General features: G+C 40.9%; 1 protein-coding gene and 1 long non-coding RNA gene across 2 annotated transcripts in view; one reads left to right on the forward strand and one right to left on the reverse strand.

Moving 5' to 3' along the window:
• Nucleotides 1–253: 253 nt before the first annotated feature.
• The window catches only part of LOC307044007, a 97,390-nt gene continuing 73,274 nt past the window's right edge, over nucleotides 254–24,369 (reverse strand). The window contains exon 5 of the long non-coding RNA XR_013809499.1: nucleotides 254–372. This is a non-coding gene — a long non-coding RNA (uncharacterized lncRNA). The remainder of the gene's footprint in view (nucleotides 373–24,369) is intronic.
• On the forward strand, nucleotides 7,440–12,183 carry LOC307044006 (uncharacterized protein). The gene is made up of 3 exons (XM_079689002.1): nucleotides 7,440–7,547; nucleotides 10,720–10,913; nucleotides 11,775–12,183. Exons 1-3 carry the CDS (start codon nucleotides 7,446–7,448, stop codon nucleotides 12,016–12,018), a joined length of 540 nt encoding a protein of 179 aa, XP_079545128.1. The 5' UTR covers nucleotides 7,440–7,445; the 3' UTR covers nucleotides 12,019–12,183.

Below are 24,369 nucleotides of genomic sequence, written 5' to 3' on the forward strand. Positions count from 1 at the left end.
GTAATGCCATTGCTACCCTCCATTAGCATTCTCAGACAGCTCTCCATATTGTGCCATGCATGGTGAATAGAAGTCACTGAGCGAGACTGGAAATTATTTTTCGCAGGATTTCATACAAACACTGTTGTGTCTGAGGTCAGCTAAAGAAGGGTTGCTCCTACATGTCATCACTTTTAGCCAAGACTCATCGCTTTTCTCAGTCTAGAAAGTTGTGCTTTGCGTGGAGATTGTTCCGAACTTCCCTAGCTGTAGGGCACTTCTTCTGATCCTCTGCAGACTGACTCACTGGCCAGCCAGGTGATGAAGAGAGTGTCAGCTCGCTGCCCCCCTTCCTGTACTTCACTATCTCTCCAGGACCCAGACAGGATTCCACTGCTGACACACATAAACCAATTACACCGTCTTATCTGATTCTGACTCCATCTAAACTCCCATCCATGTCAAACCAGCCTTTCAGAAACAGGCCCCTGAAATGAAAAACATGTGTTTAAGAAATTAGGCTTGATTTTTTTGCTGGCTAAACTATTTGAAAAGACTACTGTTTTAAACTGTAAAAGGGCTTGATATGCTTCAATCTGTGAAGATATAAAACTTTAAGTAGTTACAACTCGGAGCTGCAAACATTCCAACATCTATCACATCATATCAGTGTGTTGCCTGAGAAAGCCAGGGCCTAGCTTGTGTGCCATATTCACAGCCTCATTCGTCTTGCTTGTTATGATAGCAGAAAAAAATATATCTGCTCGATGACCAAGTGACATTCGGAAAATGTAAGAATACAGGCTTTCTGTGGGAAAGAACTTGGGTTGAAAGAAAAGTATGTCATCAACTAGACGGACATTAAAGTGCATGACAGGTTGCCAAGCAACCCAATCGAGTTGTGTCCACTATCAGCAGCAGCTAATGCACTGTAAATAAACCTGGTGACCTGTATGCCAGAAAAAGGCAGAAAGGGGCTTAAACCATAAGAATACAGTGGCTTCAAAGGGTGAAAAAAAGTACTTGTTTCTCATACAGTCAGTGACTAAAATAGATCAATATTTATTGGCCTAATAGTTTCCTGTTTCTGTTTGCAGATGACCTGAGCAATAAAGATGTGACCTGCTCTGATTTGCTGAGAGCTGAACTCTGTCTGCTTCCTCAAGTTGCCAACATGGACACATTTACCCACCAAATGGTAAGAAGACTGTGAAATTAACCAAAAGCTTTTCTCATGATGTCTTTATAGTTTATTTGACATGCTCTGTGGGCCTTTATATTTTACTTCAAATTCCTGGAAGATATGTGTTTAATCTGATTTACATTACTACCTTGTAGTAGTTCTTGGAAATACTTACTGACTTGATTAGACTTGGCTGGATTGTCAGTGTATTGCTAGCTAAAACCTAATATTATATAACAGAGGCTGATAACACGCTCCTGCAGTCTGGTGGACACAATGACCAGAAGCGCCACTTTCAACTCTTCAACCGAGTCCACAGACCACCAGGAAGAGGAGGGGTCGCCACGACAACGACGCATAACCGTTGGTGAGTCTAGTTGTATTAAATCATGGACAAACAAGGTTGTTCTACGTACCGTAAAATTACTGATTCAAAAATAAACTTACAAGCCTCTGTTTCTGTACACCCTTCATGCAGAATCATATATGCCTCAGACTAAGGATCAGAATGGAAACTTCCCTGAGAAGGTACCGTAGACCATCAAAGCGGCGCCTTCAGGGTGGCATCAGCTCGCAGCCCAGAGCTGCCGCAATTACAGAATATGCTCTGTTTATATTTCCCAGCTCCCTTGATCTGTCAAAGCAATGACTCTGCAAATAGTCCCAGGATTTACATCTTTGTGTCCAGGATTTGCCAAGGAAGATTGCCCGTATCCTTAGCGATCCACGTGTTGGGTGAAACACAAAAATGGAAAAAAATAAAATAAAATTTTAAGGCAAAATCGCTCATGGCCTGCACTTAGTACCAACATTTTTTATTTTCCTCTAGCAGCCAATCAATTACATATGAGCAATTTGTGCAATGTGTATCTGAAGCAGCCAGGCCTCACACCCAAGCCCCATACTGGGACACCAAATTAGACAAAATGACTGAATTCTTTTATTATTTGGGCAATATTGTTACAGTATCATCTAAATAGGGGTTTTTATCTGGACGTCTCTCTGTTTTATAACATCAAAATGTAAATCAATGAGACAAGGCCAACCTTTCACCTTAAATTATTGAATAAATCCAGAGTCACTTTGTGAAGCCTCTACTGGTAGCAGGAAACTTTGTAGATTTGTTCCCAGGAATAGCATAAACAGAAAATCTGTGACTAAGGCAACCATTTCATAGAAACCTTTGTTTAGGAAACCTAGCTAAGTAAACGCCTCTTTGTCCTTTTTAAACTTTTGTTTGCAGTTAAACACAGAAATGTGTTTATTTGCTGTGATATGTGGAAACATGGAAATCCTGCACAGTCATACTTCATTTGGATGAATCAGTAAAAGAGACAATGACAAAGAGCATGAGTTTAACCTTGTTTTGTCTTGATGTCAAGCCTCTTACTAAATACGTTTTCACATGCAGCAGATTCAATGTGAATCATCATGTGCGTCATGTGCCGCTCTCTTTGCATTTCCCACCATTTGCGGTTTATAAAATCTGTCATTAAATTGATTCATGACAATTAATAACAGTTAATTAAACTTAATCCAATAATTCAGTCAACAAAACAAACAATGAAATAATGGATGGCTGATTATTAGTAATGCTATCAATTATGTTATTTCATTAAGTTTGTATTATATGACATCATTCGTTTATAAGTGATACATTGTAATTGTTATAGTTAATATAAGTAACAATAACAATTACATTAGTAAACTATATAACGCTTAATGCTTCACACATCAAAACAATCTACTATATTAAGCATTATTATTAATGAGCAAATCATTTGTAAACCTTTAAGAAATTGTTTGTAAAACTTTTATAAAAGTGACATACAGCGGGGCAAAAAAGTATTTAGTCAGCCACCAATTGTGCAAGTTCTCCCACTTAAAAAGATGAGAGAGGCCTGTAATTTTCATCCTAGGTATACCTCAACTATGAGAGACAAAATGAGAAAAAAAAAATTCACATTGTCTGATTTTTAAAGAATTTATTTGCAAATTATGGTGGAAAATAAGTATTTGGTCACCTACAAAAAACAAGATATCTGGCTCTCACAGACCTGTAACTTCTTCTTTAAGAGCCTCCTCTGTCCTCCACTTGTTAACTGTATTAATGGCACCTGTTTGAACTCGTTATCAGTATAAAAGACACCTGTCCACAACCTCAAACAGTCACACTCCAAACTCCACTATGGCCAAGACCAAAGAGTTGTCAAAGGACACCAGAAACAAAATTGTACACCTGCACCAGGCTGGCAAGACTGAATCTGCAATAGGTAAGCAGCTTGGTGTGAAGAAATCAACTGTGGGAGCAATTATTAGAAAATGGAAGACATACAAGACCACTGATAATCTCCCTCGATCTGGGGCTCCACGCAAGATCTCACCCCGTGGGGTCAAAATGATCACAAGAACGGTGAGCAAAGATCCCAGAACCACACGGGGGGACCTAGTCAATGACCTGCAGAGAGCTGGAACCAAAGTAACAAAGGCTACCATCAGTAACACACTACGCCGCCAGAGACTCAAATCCTGCAGTGCCAGACGTGTCCCCCTGCTTAAGCCAGTACATGTCCAGGCCCGCCTGAAGTTTGCTAGAGGGCATTTAGATGATCCAGAAGAGGATTGGGAGAATTACATATGGTCAGATGAAACCAAAATAGAACATTTTGGTAAAAACTCAACTAGACGTGTTTGGAGGAGAAAGAATGCTGAGTTGCATCCAAAGAATACCATACCTACTGTGAAACATGGGGGTGGAAACATCATGCTTTGGGGCTGTTTTTCTGCAAAGGGACCAGGACGACTGATCCGTGTAAAGGAAAGAATGAATGGGGCCATGTATCGTGAGATTTTGAGTGACAACCTCCTTCCATCAGCAAGGGCATTGAAGATGAAACGTGGCTGGGTCTTTCAGCATGACAATGATCCCAAACACACCGCCCGGGCAACGAAGGAGTGGCTTCGTAAGAAGCATTTCAAGGTCCTGGAGTGGCCTAGCCAGTCTCCAGGTCTCAACCCCATAGAAAATCTTTGGAGGGAGTTGAAAGTCCGTGTTGCCCAGCGACAGCCCCAAAACATCACTGCTCAAGAGGAGATCTGCATGGAGGAATGGGGTCAAAATGGGTCAAAATACCAGCAACAGTGTGTGAAAACCTTGTGAAGACTTACAGAAAACCTCTGTCATTGCCAACAAAGGGTATATAACAAAGTATTGAGATGAACTTTTTTTATTGACCAAATACTTATTTTCCACCATAATTTGCAAATAAAGTCTTTAAAAATCAGACAATGTGATTTTCTGGATTTTATTTTTCTCATTTTGTCTCTCATAGTTGAGGTATACCTATGATGAAAATGACAGGCCTCTCTCATCTTTTGAAGTGGGAGAACTTGCACAATTGGTGGTTGACTAAATACTTTTTTGCCCCCACTGTAGATGGATGGACCTATTTTAATATTGTGGGTAAATGTAAAATATGTATTTACCATCCAACCAATATTATAATAATCAGTCAAGGCCTTATAAAATCCTTGACTATTGTTAATAGAACCCAATTATTAGTAAACTGTCAAAATAAAATATAGCACTACTAATAATTAGTAAACATTATTACTAACTATCTAATTGTTTGTAAAAAATAAAGTAACAATGAAATATCATTGTACCATTTATTAATGATGATTACTATGAAGTTTTAGGAAACTAATGAAGATTATACACAGGATTTAATGTAATGTGCTTTTTCATCATGGCTGATGTAGAATGTGGAATAAACAGCAGGAATCTAACCTCTCCTTCTTCGCAGCAGGAGGACAGGCAAGCGGCCAAACGTCTGGCTGAGCTGAACACAGAGGAAGTCTGCCAGTGGTTTACCAGCATTGGACTGCAGAAATGTCTTCCTTTCATCAGCGGTAAAACATTTTTCTGACAGTCTCCTCTCCCAGTAAAAGGCAGACATTGCTGATTAGATTTATCTTTGCCACAAATCAAATCAACAGCGTTGTAATAGATGGGGTAAGGAGAGCAGGATAATTCAAGGTCACTGATTAAAACTGAAGTAGTTTTTATGCAATAATACATTATTCTTGAAGTATGTTGGTGGACGACAACTCTCTTTCAGAGGTGAAACTATGTGGAGCAGACATAGCTTCAGTGGATGTGAACACTCTGGACATCCTGCATATCAACACACTGGAGGAGAGGGAGCTGCTGCTGTCTGCCATTTATAGTGAGCTGCACCCTCCCAGCACCGTCACCCAGAGACTCAACTCGATGCTTGGTATACTTCCATCAATACAACCTGACAAATAAACATTTAACTGGACAGCTTTTCGATTCAGTATGTCATGAAGATTTATCTTTCCACAGAATCTATAGGGCCTAACAATGTTGAGACATTTACTACAACACTAGTATCAATGAGCAAATCTAAGTCCTCTCCTCACGTGAGCTGCTTGAGCAGGAATCGGCGTTCCCTGAAGCTCAGGTACAGCCTCTCGTAAATATCATTTTTAATTATTGAAATGTATTTATTAACTTATGTAAATCTTATTTTAATCTCCTCTTCAACCAAAGGAGCAGCCCAAACTTCATGACACAGAGGAATTCCCAACTAATAGAGATTACTATTAATGGTGAGTAACTCGTGTAGATGCTGTATATATGCAGTGCAACTACACTTAAAAATAAAGCTAAGTTTATTGGCAATATGTAAGTAGAGTAGTAGAATAATAAATATTCACTAATGGTCACATAAGGCCACTTTATGCAGTGTCTAGCCTGTGGGTTGGTTATTGCTTTGATATTCATAATGTAAAATTATACATGTATAAGAATAAATCTGGCCTTGATACCATTCTGATTGTTTTGTTGCAGCCTCAGAGCGGATAGTTCATCTCAGAACCCCCAAGGACACTACAGTGGGAAAAATCATGGATTCATGCTTTAAAATGTTGGGAATGACAGAAGATAAGAGCCTCTTCATTCTGAAGGAAACGCAAGGTGAACAGCACATCATTTCGTCTTTATGAGCTAAAGAAACAGACACATGTATTGATATACTGCAATGTGCTTTCGGTTCATCAGAGGAGCTCCCGCCAGATCAGCAGATTGGGAGCCTACTGACAGCCACACCAGGGAACAGACAACTGGCGCTCCACTTGTGTAAAACGGTAATGCTGATCATTTATACCTAAAGTACCGCCTTATCTGACATAAAACATCTAACAACATACCTCTCTGTATGCTTTTGCATCTTAGAAGAAGTTATCGGATGGCGATTTGCTAAATAATCCAGAAGTAAACAGCTCAAATGAGAACGTCAACAAAAATGTCACAGTGATCCAGGCAGCTAAAGAAGAGAGGATCAAGGAGCTAAAACAACAGGTGGACTCGCTGCAAAATGTCATTCTTCAGGTCATTATCTCTACATTTAGACTACATCTATGAACATATGTTACAGGCAAATAAGATGTGATTTTAATCTCCACTGAAAAATTATTTTTTGATTCCAAAGGTCCAGGAGCTCCACCATGGCCTGGTAGCATTTTGCTCAGAGATAAAGAACATGGATAGAGAGGCCGATGTAGAGGGGCTTGGCTCTGCTGATCTGAAGCCCAGGCTAGAGTTGGTTATAAGCAGAGTGAACGAAAAGAGGCAGAGCATGCAGACCCTCAAAGACAACATTAACAACTCCAGTGCTCACAAGAACAAGTAGGTGGACAGCCTCTGTTAATTAGTAGCTTGTTCAGCAATGCATTCAACTTTTCTTCCAACTGGCAAAGACACAAAAGGCAGTTAGATTAAAGACTGGATGGACACAATGCCCATTGATCTGAAATAACTAATTTGAGCAAATGTCTAATGTATCTTTGTCAGTGTTACTTGTTTGTGTTAGACTAGCATTCACTCATTTCTCTATTTGGTCCAGTAAACCAAATAGTAGTCAGGGAGTTGTCTGTTAATGAATAAGTAAATACATAGCTAATATTAGCAAATAATCCTCAATCAAGACTGTTTTTTGTTTTAACAAATCTAATGACCAGAACAGACCCACCTGCAGGTCTTCATAATGTAAAGTTAAAATGTAGACATATTGCTACTACGCTTGTGCATACAATTCAAACATATTAAAGCATTACAACTCCAAGGAAAATAAACCATCTGCTTTGTTTATTGCTGCATTTTAAAGTTTTCTCAACCATGTTTATATGTATATACATGACCTTTCTGAAATGTGGTCTCTTGCCACTCAGACAGTTGGATGTCCGCCTCTTGGAAAAGATGAAACTGAACTGCCAAGTGTTTAAAGAGGAGATTTCCATGGTACATCTCAACCGGCAGGTGGCTTATCTCCAAAATGCCTTGCAGGAAAGCTATGATAAGGTAACTGGGAAACATTACCGTCACTAAGACCAACAAGCTGGAGCCTGGAGCTCTGTCAGTGGGCTTTAATTGGTAGCATGTGAAACACGGTCACACCAATATGTGGGAAAGCTGTACGGCCTGAGTTCGAAAATGTTTTGATTGCTAAAAATAAACAATGAAAAACAGAGATTTGAAGCAAAAGAATGTGTGGTATGGGACATTAAAATCATTTATTTCCTAAAATAAACAGAGACAAATTTGCTGTTTTTGGAGAAAAATGCCATGGCTGATGCTGTTTCCCTTATGTCTTTAACTATATCAGAAACACTTGTGCAATTGAAACGGCATAACTGGCCTTTTCCTAACTAATTAAATCCATATTGTTCAAATCACGGACAGAGGATGCATTAATTCACAGAACATGTGAAGTTAATGTATTATTCTATGTAATTGACCATCAGTAGAAATAGCTCACACTGGGAAAGGTGCTAAACTAAACAGTTTCCTGATGCGGGAGGTCATTACTTGACACTATTATGTCCATCATCTTTGATCTTCTCTCCATTGTTCTCCTGAGTGACAGCACAATGCTCCTTTCTGTCCACTCTGTTGTGTTAAGTTGTGCCGTTTTAAAAGAGAGTATGAGGCTGACTGAAGTCTTTTGGTTGAATATGCACTTTTACTGAGAAAATGATGTTTGGTGCTGACATCCGAGAGCCTGTGACCATACCAACAATGGAATGTGTGTGACAAAAGCCACTGGGAGAGTGCAATGGAGAAGTGGGCCAGCATGTGTAAAACTATCTGCATCTATCCCCGGAGGAGTCTACTTCTTTTTTAATGTGGCTCTTTTATCCCGTTGGAGGAGCCCTAACGAGGTGCCATGAAAGGACACACGCGGCTTCGGCTTTGAAAGGTGCTCCGTGTCACGTTGCCGCCCCGGGGCCACGCTTCTTTAGGTGCTGAGTTTGTGGGAAAAGCAGCAGCGCTAATGTTTATCATATGACCTAATCAGAGTTAACACACAGGTCAGAGCTGAGGAGCAGCCTGGGAACTGATTGAGCTGCAGCTCTAATAAGGAGCAGACCGCCCCGCGTTTGGTCTCGTAGACTGCCCCGCATTACAGACAATAAGGAAATATTTCATCATCGGCAGTCTAATCTCCAGGATCCATTGCAACTGGAGAGCATCAATAAAGCAGCCGAGAGGAGGGGAGGAGAAAGAGAAACAGAGGGAGAAAGTGAGGGGAGGAGGGGAAGGACAACAAACGGCGGAAATTATTTTAAATAAGCAGTTTAGCTTGGACAACTCGAAAACTTCAGACAGACTATTAAAGAGGGGAAATTGGAAGAATATTGTTTTCCCACTCTTTAGTCTCACATGTCTGTTTAGTATGGATTGAGTTGTGAGAAAAGTCTGCCATTTCTTTGCCCTGGCATGCCCCTGAGTTTAAGAAATGGACAAGATACCTGAAGTATTCGTTCTGTGGAAACACTCCAGATACCAGTTCATCAATGTGGTCAGAATATGTTACATTAATCTGTCTACCATGTCCTACACACATGTTGACTGTGTTGCAGACCTCTGCTGATGGAGCAGCCAAGGCGTCGACATTCAATATGACAGCCCCGAATTTAGAAATTACAACACCCATCATAATAAATGAAATGCAATCCCTTCCAGTATGTTGTCTAAGCTGCGATGATCGGTTCTAACACTGGTGGAAACAAAGTTCAGACCAGATCATGTTGTCGCTTCCTGTAAAGTAGGCAAGTGATTGTGTTATGGGAATTTGGTAAAATCTCCATTTTCTAACAGAGAAAGAGAGGTTTGTCACCCAAGTGACCTTTTAGATCTTGAATTCTTGTGTTGTAATTGTCTCTTTTCAAACTATCCAGTGGGGTGTGGGATGTGTGTCCTGTGTCTGGCCCAGGTAGATTAGGACTTAATAAAGATCATTTGGATAAACAGGAAGAATATGAAGAGAAAATTCCTCGGCCTCTCGGCATGTGTCCCACATTGAGGCAAACTAAAAGGGAAAATGATGCGCATTTGAGTGTGCTTCCCAAGGGGCTTCGCCTGCGTTTCCGCGGATATATCCTGTCTGGCCTACTTGTCTGAGGAAAGAGAAGCCTTAGCTTTGACCCCTGACCCTGGCAAGGCGGCATCTATTGCTGCAAGGCATTCACATGCCGTTCAGGGGGAGGGGGGAGTATGCCAAGAGGCTGGATAAGGGAACATTGGAATTTAGTGGTCCGACTCACAAGTTATTTCTGATCCCTGCAAGCTACTTGTGGTGTGATCTCTTCCAACGCTAATCATTACATCTTGGTGGTCTTCTGGCTTTGACACAGCCTCAGTCTTATCAGTTCGGGACCTCCATGTAGTGGCATCTATAATCCTTTTCCGAGAAATAATCTTATGATTGTATCCCGAGGAAACTATAATAATGTATTATTTCAGGGACACAGAATCACACCTCTGAATGTTTTAAAGATCCTCTGAGTCGATAGAGTTGCACTTAGGTTCATTTAAATCTCTCTAACCATCTGCCATTGAATACACCCTAAGGATTAGTTTGACATATTGAAAAACATCTTATTTGTTTTCTTGAAGAAAAGTTGAATGATAAAGGTTGGCAACAGTGAATCAGCAAGCCTAGCCTTGTAACAAAACATCTGACTACCAGCCCCTCTAAAGTTCACTCGTAAACATGTTACAAAACATTTTTATAATCCCTACAGAACAACTAATAGTGTGTTTGGCAAACTCTCAGTGGTGACAAGACTCCAGGAAGTCCGGCCAAGTAAAAGTCCAGAACATAATTCCCAGTAAATCCACAACTTGTCGTTTCACACTTAGTTTTCTGTAGTGAATAAAGAAACAAGTTAAAACCTGTTTATTAGATCATCAAAATATTTGCAAGAAAGTGAATAGGAGGACTTTGCAAAAAGCTACTACTTATTGCAAATGTACTTCAAATTAGATATTAATCAGAGCGTGAGCATACGACTTAAGTCAAAGAATGAAGGCATGAATATGGCTTACTTCTTGTGTCACACAGCACATTTTACATGAAATGTACATCAATCCACCACAAATTGGGTGTGCCTTAAAATCTGAATCATTTACATTAAAGCGGTCTGTGCCTTTGCATATGTGAATGTATGATTGCTGTTTCTACATTCAGGAGAAAGCTCGGAAAAAGAGTTTGGCCATTGGTAGCCTGAGCCAGCTGGTGTCACCGCAGTCTCCTGCCATGCTGCTGGTCGTGCAGGAGAACCACAACCCTGACGGCCATTATGGCTTTACGTGCCGCCTCAGAGAAGGCAGCGGACTGGTGGTGGTTAGAGTGGACGACTCCCCCCTCTGTGTGAACGACAGGTAACACGCAAACAAACACAAAAGAAACCATGTCATTTATCCAGGCTTAATGACACAGTCGTGGCTGTGTTAACAGAGGCCACCTAGTCAGTGAGAGTAGTATTAAGTGTGTCACACATCACACCCATTTCTTTCATCATACTATTTTTCTATGTTTTGTAGCTATGGAAACCCATCGCATATTGGCCCCAAAGCAATCACAACACTGTAATGTAATACTTGGATGAAGAAGAGTGAAAAGCAGAAGATAAAAGGCTCTATTATAATTAAGTAATTAATGCATTACAAGACCATGCTTACAAACGCAGCACTATGAGTATTCACACGTACCACACACACACACACACACATGCAGTGTGTGTGATGTGTGTGACATCCCTCTTTGAGACAATCACGCCCAAAGAAAGAGAAGTCGGCATGACAGTGCAGAGAGGGAACAGAAGCTGGAAAAGTCTTTGAGCCTCGCTGTGCGTGTTTACTTGTTGTGGCAACTGTTTCAATGGTCTTTTCAGAGCTAATCAAAAAACACAAAGGGGTTGCTATTCATCTGTCAGTTTTATCCAATTGCTATAAATAAAAACCAATGAAGGGAAATTAACCTTAGCTCTCTGTGAAGGTGCTGGTTTTAATATTTCATGCAGTGTGATTTGTGAAGTCTTTGATGTTGCTTGTCAAATAAGCATAACAGAGGTTCTGCCTTTACCTGTAGAGAGAATCCTGCCAAATAAGCATTTGATACTTCAAAAGGTTGAAAGAGAATTCCCCCGTCAGTTTTCGTCTTTATGTTACCAACAAAACATTTGGGCTTTTATTGATGATATCAATCACATTGACTTGTTTTTGCATGTTTATGTGTGCAAGGCTGGTGGAGGTGAATGGTGTGCCCGTGGTCAACTCCACACAGGAAGAGCTGACTGACATCCTGCTGCAGGGACCCAGCGCTAAAATTGTGGTCCTTCGCCAGCCCCCACCCACCCCCACCTCCCAGCAGCACCCTTTGGTCCTGCAGCGCAGCGTCAACCCTGATCCCATGCAAACAATTTGCCCAGCAAGGGAAGTGGTCACCATGGAAACCCCTCCACGCCGGAAGGTGATGGCCATCTGATGATACGACGGAGAGAGAAGAGACTAATGTCAGTGTTGAAGAGAGTGAGCAAAATGGGAGTTGATGTGTCTGTAGAAAGACCCATAATTTGAAAGTCATCTTTTGTTAGTTAGTTACCTCCATATATGGTAGTGTTTATTGTTTTGATAAAATGTTGTCTATACTGTAGATTGCCAACAAAACAGTTAGGAATGTCCCATTGTAATGAAATGTTAGTTTTTTGTGACTTTTGTTCTACTTTAAAGCATCACCATATGTACATAACTCGGCTCTCTGCAAATTATAATGTACTGTATGTTATATATTGTTCCAATGTTTGTGGAATCCCTATGAAAAGCATGTTTCCAAAAAAACAAAAAAAACTGCAGAACACAAACCGAGTCAAATAAAGAACCCTGCACTCCATGTGATAAGCATTTATTCTTTAGCATCCAGCAGAGTAATTCCTGAGGGCAGAGCAATGCAAGACTGATGAGGACACAGTATGCTTCACCTTTTTTAACAGATAAATAAAGATAGAGTCAGGAAATATGTGACATAATGTAAAGACACATCTTTGCATCCTGTTTTCTCTTTGAAGTCTAAACACTAGCATGGTACAGTGTAGACAGTTTCTTTAAACAAATGAATTGCGTCTCCCCTTTCTGTTCTGTAATGTAATCCCCTATGCTGTAGAAATAAACCCTTGGGCCCGGAAATGCCTCATTTCTCAGCCTTGTTCTCCCTCGTTAAGTGGCAGTGGATCATGCGAGTCTGACAGAAAAACAGCACAAACCCTGACCCAGACCCCGGGGTCCAAAGAGCCTGAGAGGAGAAGTGATGAAGCAGCTTTTAGTTGATGAGAAAGGTCACGGGTCAGTCGCCAACACATTTGTGCATTAATGGTATGCACACATTTGTAATCAAAGGCAAAGGAGCTCGATATAATCCCGGTGATGAGAGAGATGGTATTTTCTGGTTGCCAAACAGACCCAGAGGGAGGGAGGAGTTCGGTGAGCCGGAGATTGGAGAGATTTAGTCGTAGACATGGGAAATTGAAGTCAAGGGTTCCACAACATGTTCATTTACCCACTGACACAAATGAACCATAATGACATACCTCAGCAAGCGTGACAATATAGTGATAAGTTATCTCACATCAAAAAGCAATGCAATAGCAGGGAGCAGGGACACAGAGAGGAAGAGAGAGATGGTGTGAGATAAAGACAGGGAAAATTGACAATGATGATGAAACTTGTTGTCAAAATAACCATTCGGCCGGGACTGAGGTCACACAGGTCTGTTCTTTCATTCAGCACAGAAAGACGGGGGAACCATTCACAGTTCAGAAAGTAAAGCCACACAGAGACAGAAGGCAGAGGAGAGAATGTGTCATGGCTGCCTTTATGGAAATAAATTAACACTGGAGAAAATGAGACAAAATCCTATAAACACTGGTGCTGGCAAGAGAAGAAAGACACCGTGGGATTCCTAGTGACCAACACACCCAAGAAAACACACTCACAGGCTTTGATACTCCAGCTATAAACCACTGCGAGTTGTCAATCTAAAATGCAGAGCAAATCCATCGGGTTGAGTAATTGAAGTGACACCGTGAAAACCTTCCAAAAGATGCCGTTGAGTCAAGAGGACGAACTGCAGGAGCCGACACTCTTACTGTACGCTGCTCAGGAACATCTGCAGTGAGTTTGAACGGTACATCGGCCTCCTCCTATACTACCCAGGCGCCTCAGGTTGACCCAGGCTGTACCTGACACGTAGTGGCACAGAGCAAACTACACTGCATCTGGTTTGTCTTAGCAGCCTTGCTAAAGCTATACCCGGCACACACTGATAAGCTGCGAGGCCAGCGTGGTGTGGCTGGATATTTCCCTTCGACCCAGCGAGCCCCAGCTTCTCACTCCTCGATTCCCCCGTCCGTCCGTCCCTCCCACCTCCTTCAACTCTCTAACCACCCCATGACATTTAAGGGTGCCTGGCATCCGTTTGAAGTGGGAGAGGGGGCATTAGCTCTGGTTTCCTGCCCAAATCCCACACAAGCCAATAAAATGCAAGCAGGTCTGAAGCGAACCAAAGGAATTCCTGTCCACTAAACGTTAAACAAACAAGACTGGCATTGCCCTTATATTAGACCGTACAGTATTGAGGATTGTTGGTTAATGCAGTCACTATTGTATCTTCCTGTTTTTATATTAAACCCTTTTTGTGGGCCTGCCTGCTCCATTTGACTCTAAATTAAAGTTAATGAAGGAGTTAGTGAAATGCTAATTAGAAGATAATCACTATTAATATGTGTCGTCTCACATTCCCATGTCCTGAAAACCCTTATATAGTTAAGATAACAGTACACCTTTTGGCTTCTTATATTTCAGTAATCACTCAGCAGCAGTGAGAGTCAGGAAGGTCAGAGTCAAATCCCAGGGGATTCTTATTTCATTTTGCTGAGGTGGAAATGGGAATTCTGCCTCTTCCTCTGGCAAATCTCACACTAAGTAGCCGCGCTAAGCACTTGAGAAAGTCCCTGGAGATATTTATGTGTTGACCGGCTCCTAGTCAACAGGGCTGAGTTATCTGACCTTTGTCTCTGGTATAATCTACCTGCATCCACTGCCCTTTCCAGACACGCTGAGGAAGTACTGCCATCTACTGGCTGTTGCACAAACTTCACACCAATGTCTTGAAATGCGGATGAGAAAGCCTCTTTGGGCTGATTATGAAGAGATTCTGATTAGAGCCTATTATTCATACAGAGCAGGCATTTTATTACAATTATTTTGTTAGTCAGGATGAATACCCAAGGTTGGAAAGAATTGCATGCTTCAAACGCTAATCAGTGATGTAATCTGTGGAAGAAGTATCTGATTAACGCAAACAGCTTTCTAGTCCAAAAAGTATAACTGTTATCCGCCTACCAAGGATTTGAAATCCTTTAACATCTTTTTATTCTAAAGGTACTTAATGTTTTGATATTGGCTCTTCATCAGGTACATAGTATTCATATTGATGCTGATTTATTGTGGTTAAGTAGATTGTTTTGTTTCTATCGTGTATGTAAAGTGCATTTCTTTTTTGTAATTACATTTGAAATGTATACAGATATGTATTTATGTGTTTAATTTACATTTTGCCTATCATTTAGAAAAAAACATATCTATCACTGTTGAATGAGTAAATACTAATAAGTTAACACATTTAATCTAAAATGGAACATCCTTGTAGTCAACAATGCACCATGCAATCCAAGATGTCTAACAATCATCCGGCAATTAAAATAAAATGTATGTATTGTATGTGATGTAAAGTAGATGTACTAAAGAAGAGCCAGCATGTTGTAAGGAGATTATGGTTAATAATGTAATCACATACATTTCCCCCAACTGCTGTGACACTCACGGTTAATATGCAAATGTGACCGAGACTCCTATTCATCCAGCAGGTTATTTACTATGTCACACAGTCAGATTAAAAATAAAGCAGGGAGAATTTGCGTGATTGATGACTTCACTTGGAGGTTAATGTGGGTTTAACTACCCAAATGAATGTGTATAGGCTGGATCTGACGTGGGGCTACTTTTCAAAAGCGGCTGAGAGACATTTTAACACTCTCCACGCTGCTCAATTATAAGGCTAATGAAAAGGCCATTAGGATTAAGTCTAAGGTGTGCTTTGGATGAGATAAATATGTTGGGGAAATTGCTTTGCATAGCCTTGCCAGCAGGCAGCGATAGAGAAAGGTCAGCATAAGGTATTAGTCATTTTCCAATCCTTTCTTTCTGAAATATAGAGCGCATAATGGCCCGTGTCTCTGTCCAATAAAGAGTTTAATTAAAACAAGATGAAAATGGTGATTGGAAAAATCTTTGTGAAATGCAATCAGCAAAGAATGTTAGGGATATTTGTGCAGTAGAGCCAACTATAAAGGAAGAAAATGCATAAAAAGAGGACAAAATCAAATGAAGGTGGATAATACATCAAAAGAGTTTTGAGCCTCTGATGATTCCTGGCTTTCTTTTCTTGTTCGGTAACTGGTGTTGGGGTATTTGTATCAGTACTTCATTTATAAACCTCCAGGCAATTTCTGGCACTGGACAAAGTGCTGGCATTACTTCTGTGCTGTGAGAAATACACTTGTCTAGAAAAAGGCGAGAGGCAGCGAACGAGAAAGTCCACAAAGTAAATAAGTCCAAAATCATATTGACTTTTTGAGAAAAATGCTATAATCAGTATATTTCAGACTCTGAATGTTCAGATTTCAGAGTAAATAAATGAAAAAGTATGGAAATGTTGGGCGTCCAAATGTTATCCTATGACATGCACACAAAGGAAGGGCTCTATATTTGAATATACTGCATGCAAATAAGGTAGAAATCACCTCTAACCCACAGCTCTCTGCGATGAACCGCCTGCGATCACACTCTAGATGGCACTCTTAGTATTCTCCCCGTCAAAGAAACGCTCTTAAAGTCCCTCAGTGAAACCCAATACTCGCAAAAAAAAAAAAGGATGTTTCACAAGCATCCACGTTTGAGAAACTGCCAGGCAAATCCTAAGCCCGGGCTGATTATTTGATCCTCGATGGTTTGGAAAGTAGGCCAAGGCACAACTAATTCTGATTCGCAATGAAGGGTTGATACAGACAACAGACATCAAATGCATCGTGAAGGAAACGACATAGGGCCAATCTGGGAATGACAGATATTCCATTTGATGCAATGATCATGGGAATCGAAAAGATGACTATATCACAAGCAGTATAAGGGCTCTACATCTTTTTCCTTAATTCATTAGGTTTATATCTATGCCAGTTATTAAAGCAGGAATGAGTAAAGTACATTCTCTTTTTCTTCTGATTCAATATACAGCTGCACACAAAGACTGTGGCTCTTCCTAACAGCGGTAGACGTTAGGTTGTCACGAAAGAAAAAAGACTTGTTGCTCTGAACACGATGTAAGAGTTATACCATAATTTCCTGCTTTGACATGTAAATATGACAGTTTAATGTTATGACCAAGCTCTGGTTGTTTCAAACTGATATCACAACCCCTTTTGCCCCATGTTGAGCACATCCTTTTAACGATATAATAGTATGTGCAGTCACGCAGACACAAGAACAAACAATATGTAGAAGAAGGAAATAGTATTCATGCATACCTATATACTGTATATATATGCATATAGTGCATCCATGCCTATGCACTCACGCTGGGGCACACATAAAAGGGTTTATGGGGAGGTTGATGGCGAGTGAACAGGCCAGAGGAGATGGAAGAAGCACACCGGGGGGAATGATGAGAGGAAATGATGCGCATGATGAGTGCTGAATGGTTGGCCAGTGGGACAGACCCTGTCAGACTGCCTGCTAAAGGGGTGGAAGACAGAGGGGGACACGACCGCAGAGAGGACACGAACGAGAGATAAGGCATGAGAAAAATGATGATTAATGTCAAAATACTATTACCCTGTGACAACCAGCGTTTTCCCTGTCTCGTTCTTCATGACCACTGGCCTCTCTCAGATTGTGCTGCAGCTATCACCGACCAATGGACAGATACTAACTTGGAGGGTTCAGAGATAGAAAAGCGGGCCAGCAGCATGTTTTATTCAGCTCCTATTACATAAATTCTGTGTAGCAGTTCCGATTCCTCCTTTGCATGGGTATTTTGGGTAGCCCAGAAATGTCTAGGGCTCCCGGTGCTGTATCGAGCATCGTTTGCTCCACTTGTCTTCAAGCTTTTCATCTGCAGAGCGGGGCCCTCACACAGAAACAATGATGACCCAGTTCTGAGTTTGTCTCTGTCTTACAGCCAGTTCTCTTCTGTCCTAATCATAGTCCCTCGGCTCCAAGAGCTGCAGCACTACCAAGACAGGGGGGGGGGGGGGGGGAGGGAGAGATAGAGAGAGAAAGAGAGGGAGAGTGGGAGGAGAAGAAGAAGGAGAGATAAAAAGAGGGAGTGAGGCGGAAAGAAAGTCAGCATGAGAGAGCGGAAAGAGACAGAGAAATAATCTCAGAGGAGGAAGAAGAGTCAGGATGACAAAATATAAGGATGGATGGATCTATTCAGAGATAGAAGTAAAAAGAGAGGGAAACACAGAGAAGGTTAAATCGCAGCCCCTTCACTGATTCATTCCCTATAGAGAGCACATCTAAAGGCAGGATTGATTCCATGACAGGTTGTGGAAGAAGGGAAATGGAGGCCTGACGCACCACGCTCCTTCATCTGCACAGATGTCTCTGGAGATACAGGAAATCAGGTCATCCTGTTCATCATCAGGTGTGACTATATTTGAGAACAGGGTTGAGGAACCCTGTTGTGCTTATGTAATACATGAAGGAGGACAATACTTTCCCTGCAGCTTACCTGAATATGAAATAAGCATATTCAGCTATGCAATGACATTTCTACTTTCTGATGAGATTCAAATGTCATGAAAAGGTTGAAAGGTTATAACTGGGTAAACCAAGTGTTTGAAATAACCGGATTAGGTTTTCTTTGAAGCATTCAGGAAATGCATCTTCTTGGAGCTTATTTCACAGTTTTGTATCTAGACAATCTGCTGAGGATGGGTGACATACTGTAGGAAAGTCTTCGCTGATTTCACTGGGTTTATTTCAAAGATGACTATGTGGAACAGAATAATGGGGAGTGACATGGCAACACTGTATTAATATGCTGTGATATATTGACGTTTATGGCAAGTGAAACATGTATACATACCGCCAATTTCGAATTTGTGTCTCGTACTTTCAGGGGATGAATTAGGTTTGAAAAGTTTGTGCATTTTGGATGTTTTGAGTGTTGGGATTTGGTTTTAGAGTTAAAATAACATGCCAACATTTTGGGAAATATATTTATTAGGTTTGTCTTGCAAAGTAAGATAATAAAATTGATATTACTCTGATGCTGAATCTTTCTGTTAAATCAGAAGCCAGAAGATGGTCAGCTTATTTTAGCTTAAAGCCTGGAAGTATTTAAACATCTATTTTCCTGCACCCTTTAAGGTTCATTATAATAAGTTGTGGAGCATTAGTTTAATTTGTGAAATGTGTAAATAGTTCAAGTTATGTGGATTTAAAACGACAGTAATTTGCATTACGGTTTTAAACAGCTTTGTTAGCTAGTCTTTATGAAATTCTTACAAATGAAGCCTATTTCCCTTTGTTGAACAATTCATTTAGGATTAAAACTGGGTTCAGATTAAGGCTACAGCAGGGTTTATGTTGGACAAGTTGTACATACAGTAGAGTGGTGATATTTGAAGTTAAAGAGTCAATGCCATCAATAAAAAGTCTGCATAATAAAATACGGTGTGGTTTCATGAGGCACTGTATGCTGGGAAATCAAGCATGCATCATGTGGGGAATCTGGCAGAAGATTTCCAGGCTAACCAAGAAAAGAAAAAAAAGCAACAGCATTCTGTGAGCGCGCCTTCATGTTGATGTCACTCAGGTCTGCAGTCAGTGATGCAAATGGACAGGAGAGTAAACACGAGACAAATTGTGCACCCAGCATGAAAACAGCTCCCTCTCCCAGACACCCTTGTCACTGGGGGTAGTGCCAGCTGGGGACTGTGGGGATGGACTTGACCTTGCCAGTCTTCCCATAGCTGGCATGATACCAGAAGGGGGGATATTAGATGGTAAAAAGTATTTATTGGGGAAAACTATTTGAGCAACTCAAGAATGTAAGCTGTCCCTCCGCACAGAGCTTGTGTTGACATTAAAGGAAATGCTATTAGACAGCATTGTTCAATTAAATGTGTGGGAGGGGGAGGTGTGAAGGATATACAGTCAACGGTCAAGGGTGCCAAAACTGGAGAGGCAACGGGCTGGTTCTGGGGGAGGGGGGTTCCTTGCCTGGCAGTGCCTGCCTATCGGAGTAGAGGGACCCCATCTCAATGGCTCTTAAGCTGTCTGTATTATGCTAAGACATGTATCCTTCAGGGAGCATGGCTTGGAGTTGAAAGTCAAACAAGGACACAGACTTTGCAGAACCCACCAGCTACAAGTCCGGGACATACGGCGCCACATCTGCACATTAGCTTGAATGTTTATATTGGTTGATTGTGCTTCACCTTTACAAATCAATACTAAATTATATTTTACAGATAAAAGTGAAATGACTGCAATATGATTTATAGCAATAAACATAGAATCGACAGTCTTTAGATGCAAGATTTGACAGGCTCATAAATATAGACATCTGCTCTGTGTTTGTGTTTATTTGAGAGTTTAACTGCATGTGTTTCGGTTTCAACAGCGTTATATATCTCTGACATGAAGAGATGAATTACACCCTCAGCTCATTTCCTCCTCCTTCCCAACCTTAACACAAGGTGACCTTGCGTGTAACATCATTTACAACTGAATGACATGTTTGCTGTTCACGGCGCTGCCAAGCTGCATCAACAGTGCCGCTGCAGTGACACATTGCTTAGCCGGTCTGTAGAACTAAATGGTACAATTCAATGAGGGGAGGAATTGTCTTTGCTTCCATATGCCTTCCATCTGCTGTGCTTACTCTGATCCTTTATAACAACATTGAGTCTGCAGACAGTTATGGCATGTTCATGTGGATAAACAAAGAGCAGATGTCTTTTTTAGTGTGAAAAACAGGGTCCGACTCACCTTGCTGTAAATTGCGAGCTGATCTGCCGCAGAACAGAATGACAAAATGTGGATTCAGTTCGGAAAACTCCCCGATGGCCACGGTCTTTTAATAACCTCGACAATTCACTACAACATGCAACCGCTAAGCCCTGTCTGGACCTGCTTGACTTATTCTGCGGTCTAAATCAATGGCAGTATAGGCCGCACCTTGCCACCCTGTCCCCTTTCTCCACCAACCACTGTTTGATGATGTGAAATATTGATTTGCATGTCCACCCATATCGCCACGCCTTGGCTTTGCTGTCAAGTTCATTTAGAAGCAGACCTTTTAATGGGCCTTTGATGCCAAGCTTGTGGCAGTCGCCAGAGCTGATGTGCAGCAGGAGGGGGAAGAAGGCCTTTAGGGTAGAAAACAGAATGCACATAATTAGGAATAATGCTGCTTAGAGATTCTTATTATACATCACCGCGTTTAAAGTCAACAAAGGACAAAAAAGGTACACATAAGAACTATATTTAGGTACAAACCTGCAGTTATTCATGCAAAGGGAATACTTTGCTTAGTGCATCAAATGAGCTTGTACACTATATTTCCCAATTAGTCATTTCAGCATGGATACACTCTTCTGCTTCATATAAACAGCCAACAGCCTCGCCTGAACTTAGTCAAACACACCAACGGAGATGCACGCATAAGTGGATACACACATGCACATGCACACAGAGAGAATGAAACACTGGTTTCTGAATGCTTTAGAGACAAGATGGCCTTCACAGAAAACAAAAGTTAAAGGTCACTCTCCTGTTAAGAGTGAGGGTCAGTGGTCGACCCTGGTTCAGTGGTCTATAGACAGATTTCAGGCTGAAAATGCCACGTGAGAGACAACGTGGGGGGATAACGAGGCAACCTTTTCATGCACAGGATCTAAATGACAAATTGATGTTAATGGATTGACTCAAAACAACAGTACTCTTCCTATCATCAACAGCAAGGGTTTTCACCTCCTCTTAACAAGAAGATCTCCTGCAGTTGTGGCTCAACAACTCAGAAAATATCAGCTGCTGTTGATAGTTGATGGGTTTGTTTTCCACTGTCTCTCTATGTGAATTTCAGAGGCTGCTTCAGAGAGACATCGACAGTTCATCATGGATTGAGAGAAACCAGTGGCCTTTTATTCTCGCTGCAATGGTCCCTGACATCGACTGAATGGCAGAGTGAAGGATGCCCTACTGAGAAAACAGAGGGATTTAGACAGGATGGGGAGAAGAGCATAGAGAGAAAAAAAGGAATATAGACAGACATGGTCTAGAGACAGAATAAAAGAGAAAGGCCAAATCACCGTCAGGAAAACAAAGACTCCAAAAGCATCTTGTGTCAATGTCCCGGCTCCAGAATAACACAGCACGACATTAAAGCAAAGGCCCTGCAATCCTGAAGTGTGTAGACAGGTGAGTCACAATATACACTTGAACTGCTAGAGGCCACTTCAAACAGAGCCATGCTGGGACAGATAGTGGGATAGACTGATTATAGGCAAACAGGAAAGCAGGGTAAAAGAATGACTGAGACCCGATTGGTCTCCATTACACTCCGAGTGTGAAATCCACACTTTATTGTTATAATGTCATTAGCTCACCCTGCATCCCACTTCTGAAGATTTGCATCATCCTCCCTAAACCCCTATTTATTTATTTGAATGGAAAATATAGGTCATGCATTCATAGACCATACATTTTTAATAGTTGCGCAGCTTTAATTCAAATGTCTGCAAGCCGCCCCCCTGTGAGCCAATCTGCCGCAAACGTAGAGTATGAATTAAGCATAAAAACAACAAAACGCAAGAGTGCAGGGTGGCTTTTCAAAAAGCCTGAGGTATTTAGAAAACCCCCTGCTAATACGTCTTTGGTATGATTAAAAACATCCGCGACACAAAGTGTGATATTCAAAGTGATGAGAGGACAGGAACTCCGCTTTTATCTGTGGCTGATTAAAAAAAAAAAAAAAGGAATATTGCGCCACAATCCTAGTGTGAGTCACTTTGGATGACAACATCAGGGAAAAGCTTTATCAGAAATGTAAAATATCTTTGTACATCCGACAAACCTGGCAATTACCTAGTGAGCACCAGGACCACACATTGGCACTTATCGAATGATTTTGGGAAACGATCATAGATGATTAAATGTGTGGTTGTGTTGATCAGACTGGCTATCTTCCTATGAGACATAAGGGAGCCCAGGGGCTGTAACTGGCCTTTTCCCTCCCACAGCATGCTCTATAATTTCAGCTCTCCTATCTATCATTGAGGAGAAATGGAGATGGAGCACTTTGTCTGCGTATTCAGTGCCATTCCTCTCAACTGTGATTATATGAGTCAGACACGGAGGCTCTGTCAAATAAGAACCCTGAAACTGACAATCTAAAGATATATCATGAAAATAACATGAATCCTTTGAATCTGACTTAAATGTGAAATACAACTGGTTATTGAAATCTTGAAAGTCATGGACACTTTATCAGAAAGGGGGTTCTGCTAATATTTTCTATTGGCAAGAAGCAACATGCACATCCAATTACAGTATATCTATTAGTTCAGGCATACTTTCAGCTAAAGGAATATGATTGATCTTTTTACATCCATTTAAATCTGACTGTGAACTACTCTGTTTTAGAATGAGGGAATATTGTTTTCACTTTTAAACAAGGGTTCTTCTGAGAGGCAGCTAAGCAATAACTGTCTCTTGGATGATACTGTATAACAGGAAATTAGAAAAACAGAAGCGTGGGGAACATCATAGGAACTATTTGATTCTTCATTTGTACACTTTTTCAGCTCAGAGGTTTGCAAAATGACACTGCATTTCAATTACCCTTATTTCCCTCCACTGGTTAAAACACATTGCTTTAAATGTCTTCCAAATGACACAGATTTCTGTTTGTCGCTTTTGATCCCAATGGAATAAAATTGCATCTGCTTAAAAGTTGTTTGTTTCATTGTCTATTGAAACCATTATTGAGTACGTCTAACTGGAAATAAAAGGATGAAGATTATGAAATGCATGCATTGCAAGCTTTAAAGTGAAATTTGACATACATTCAGAATATGCATATTAACAGTTCAACAGATTCTCCAGCATATTTACTTAGAGAATGCATAGCCACTTGTTCAGAGCACCATCATCGTACCACGGTAAAAATGCTCAAAATGAAATGTAAGCTGTTGGTTATGCTTGATTAGAGATGGATGGACAGCTTCCTCAGCTGAGTGCAGCCAGTTATATCTTGAATGCATTAAATGGGCAAAATCAATAAATGCCAGCACTGTCAGCCTGCCAGACCGGAAAAACCCCATTTTTATTTCACGCTCTGTCTAAAAAAGAAATTGCAGAAAGAACATAATTTAGCCCTGTTAGGTTAAGACATTATAAATGGCAGCTTTCTCTGCATGGCAACGCTCCCTTCCCCCCAATCCTTGGTTCACAGCACCCAGCTTAGGTCTACAATACACATAAGTATGGACAACTTTTATTTTATTATTTGCCCTGGATTTGGAAAAAAAATTGAAAATAGAAAAGCACTGTCCATTTTTCCTCCACCCAACCTTTTTCTAGATTGTATTGTTACAATGTCACATTGTTCCTACCATTCCAAATATTTAAAGATCCTATGACATACTTTTCCGGTTATTACCCGTCCCCTTGTGTGTTATGTAGCTTTTTATGCATGTAAACGGTCTGCAAA

Source organism: Notothenia rossii, assembly GCF_949606895.1.
Source record: "Notothenia rossii genome assembly, chromosome: 6".
In the NCBI taxonomy this organism is placed as follows: Eukaryota; Metazoa; Chordata; class Actinopteri; order Perciformes; family Nototheniidae; genus Notothenia; species Notothenia rossii.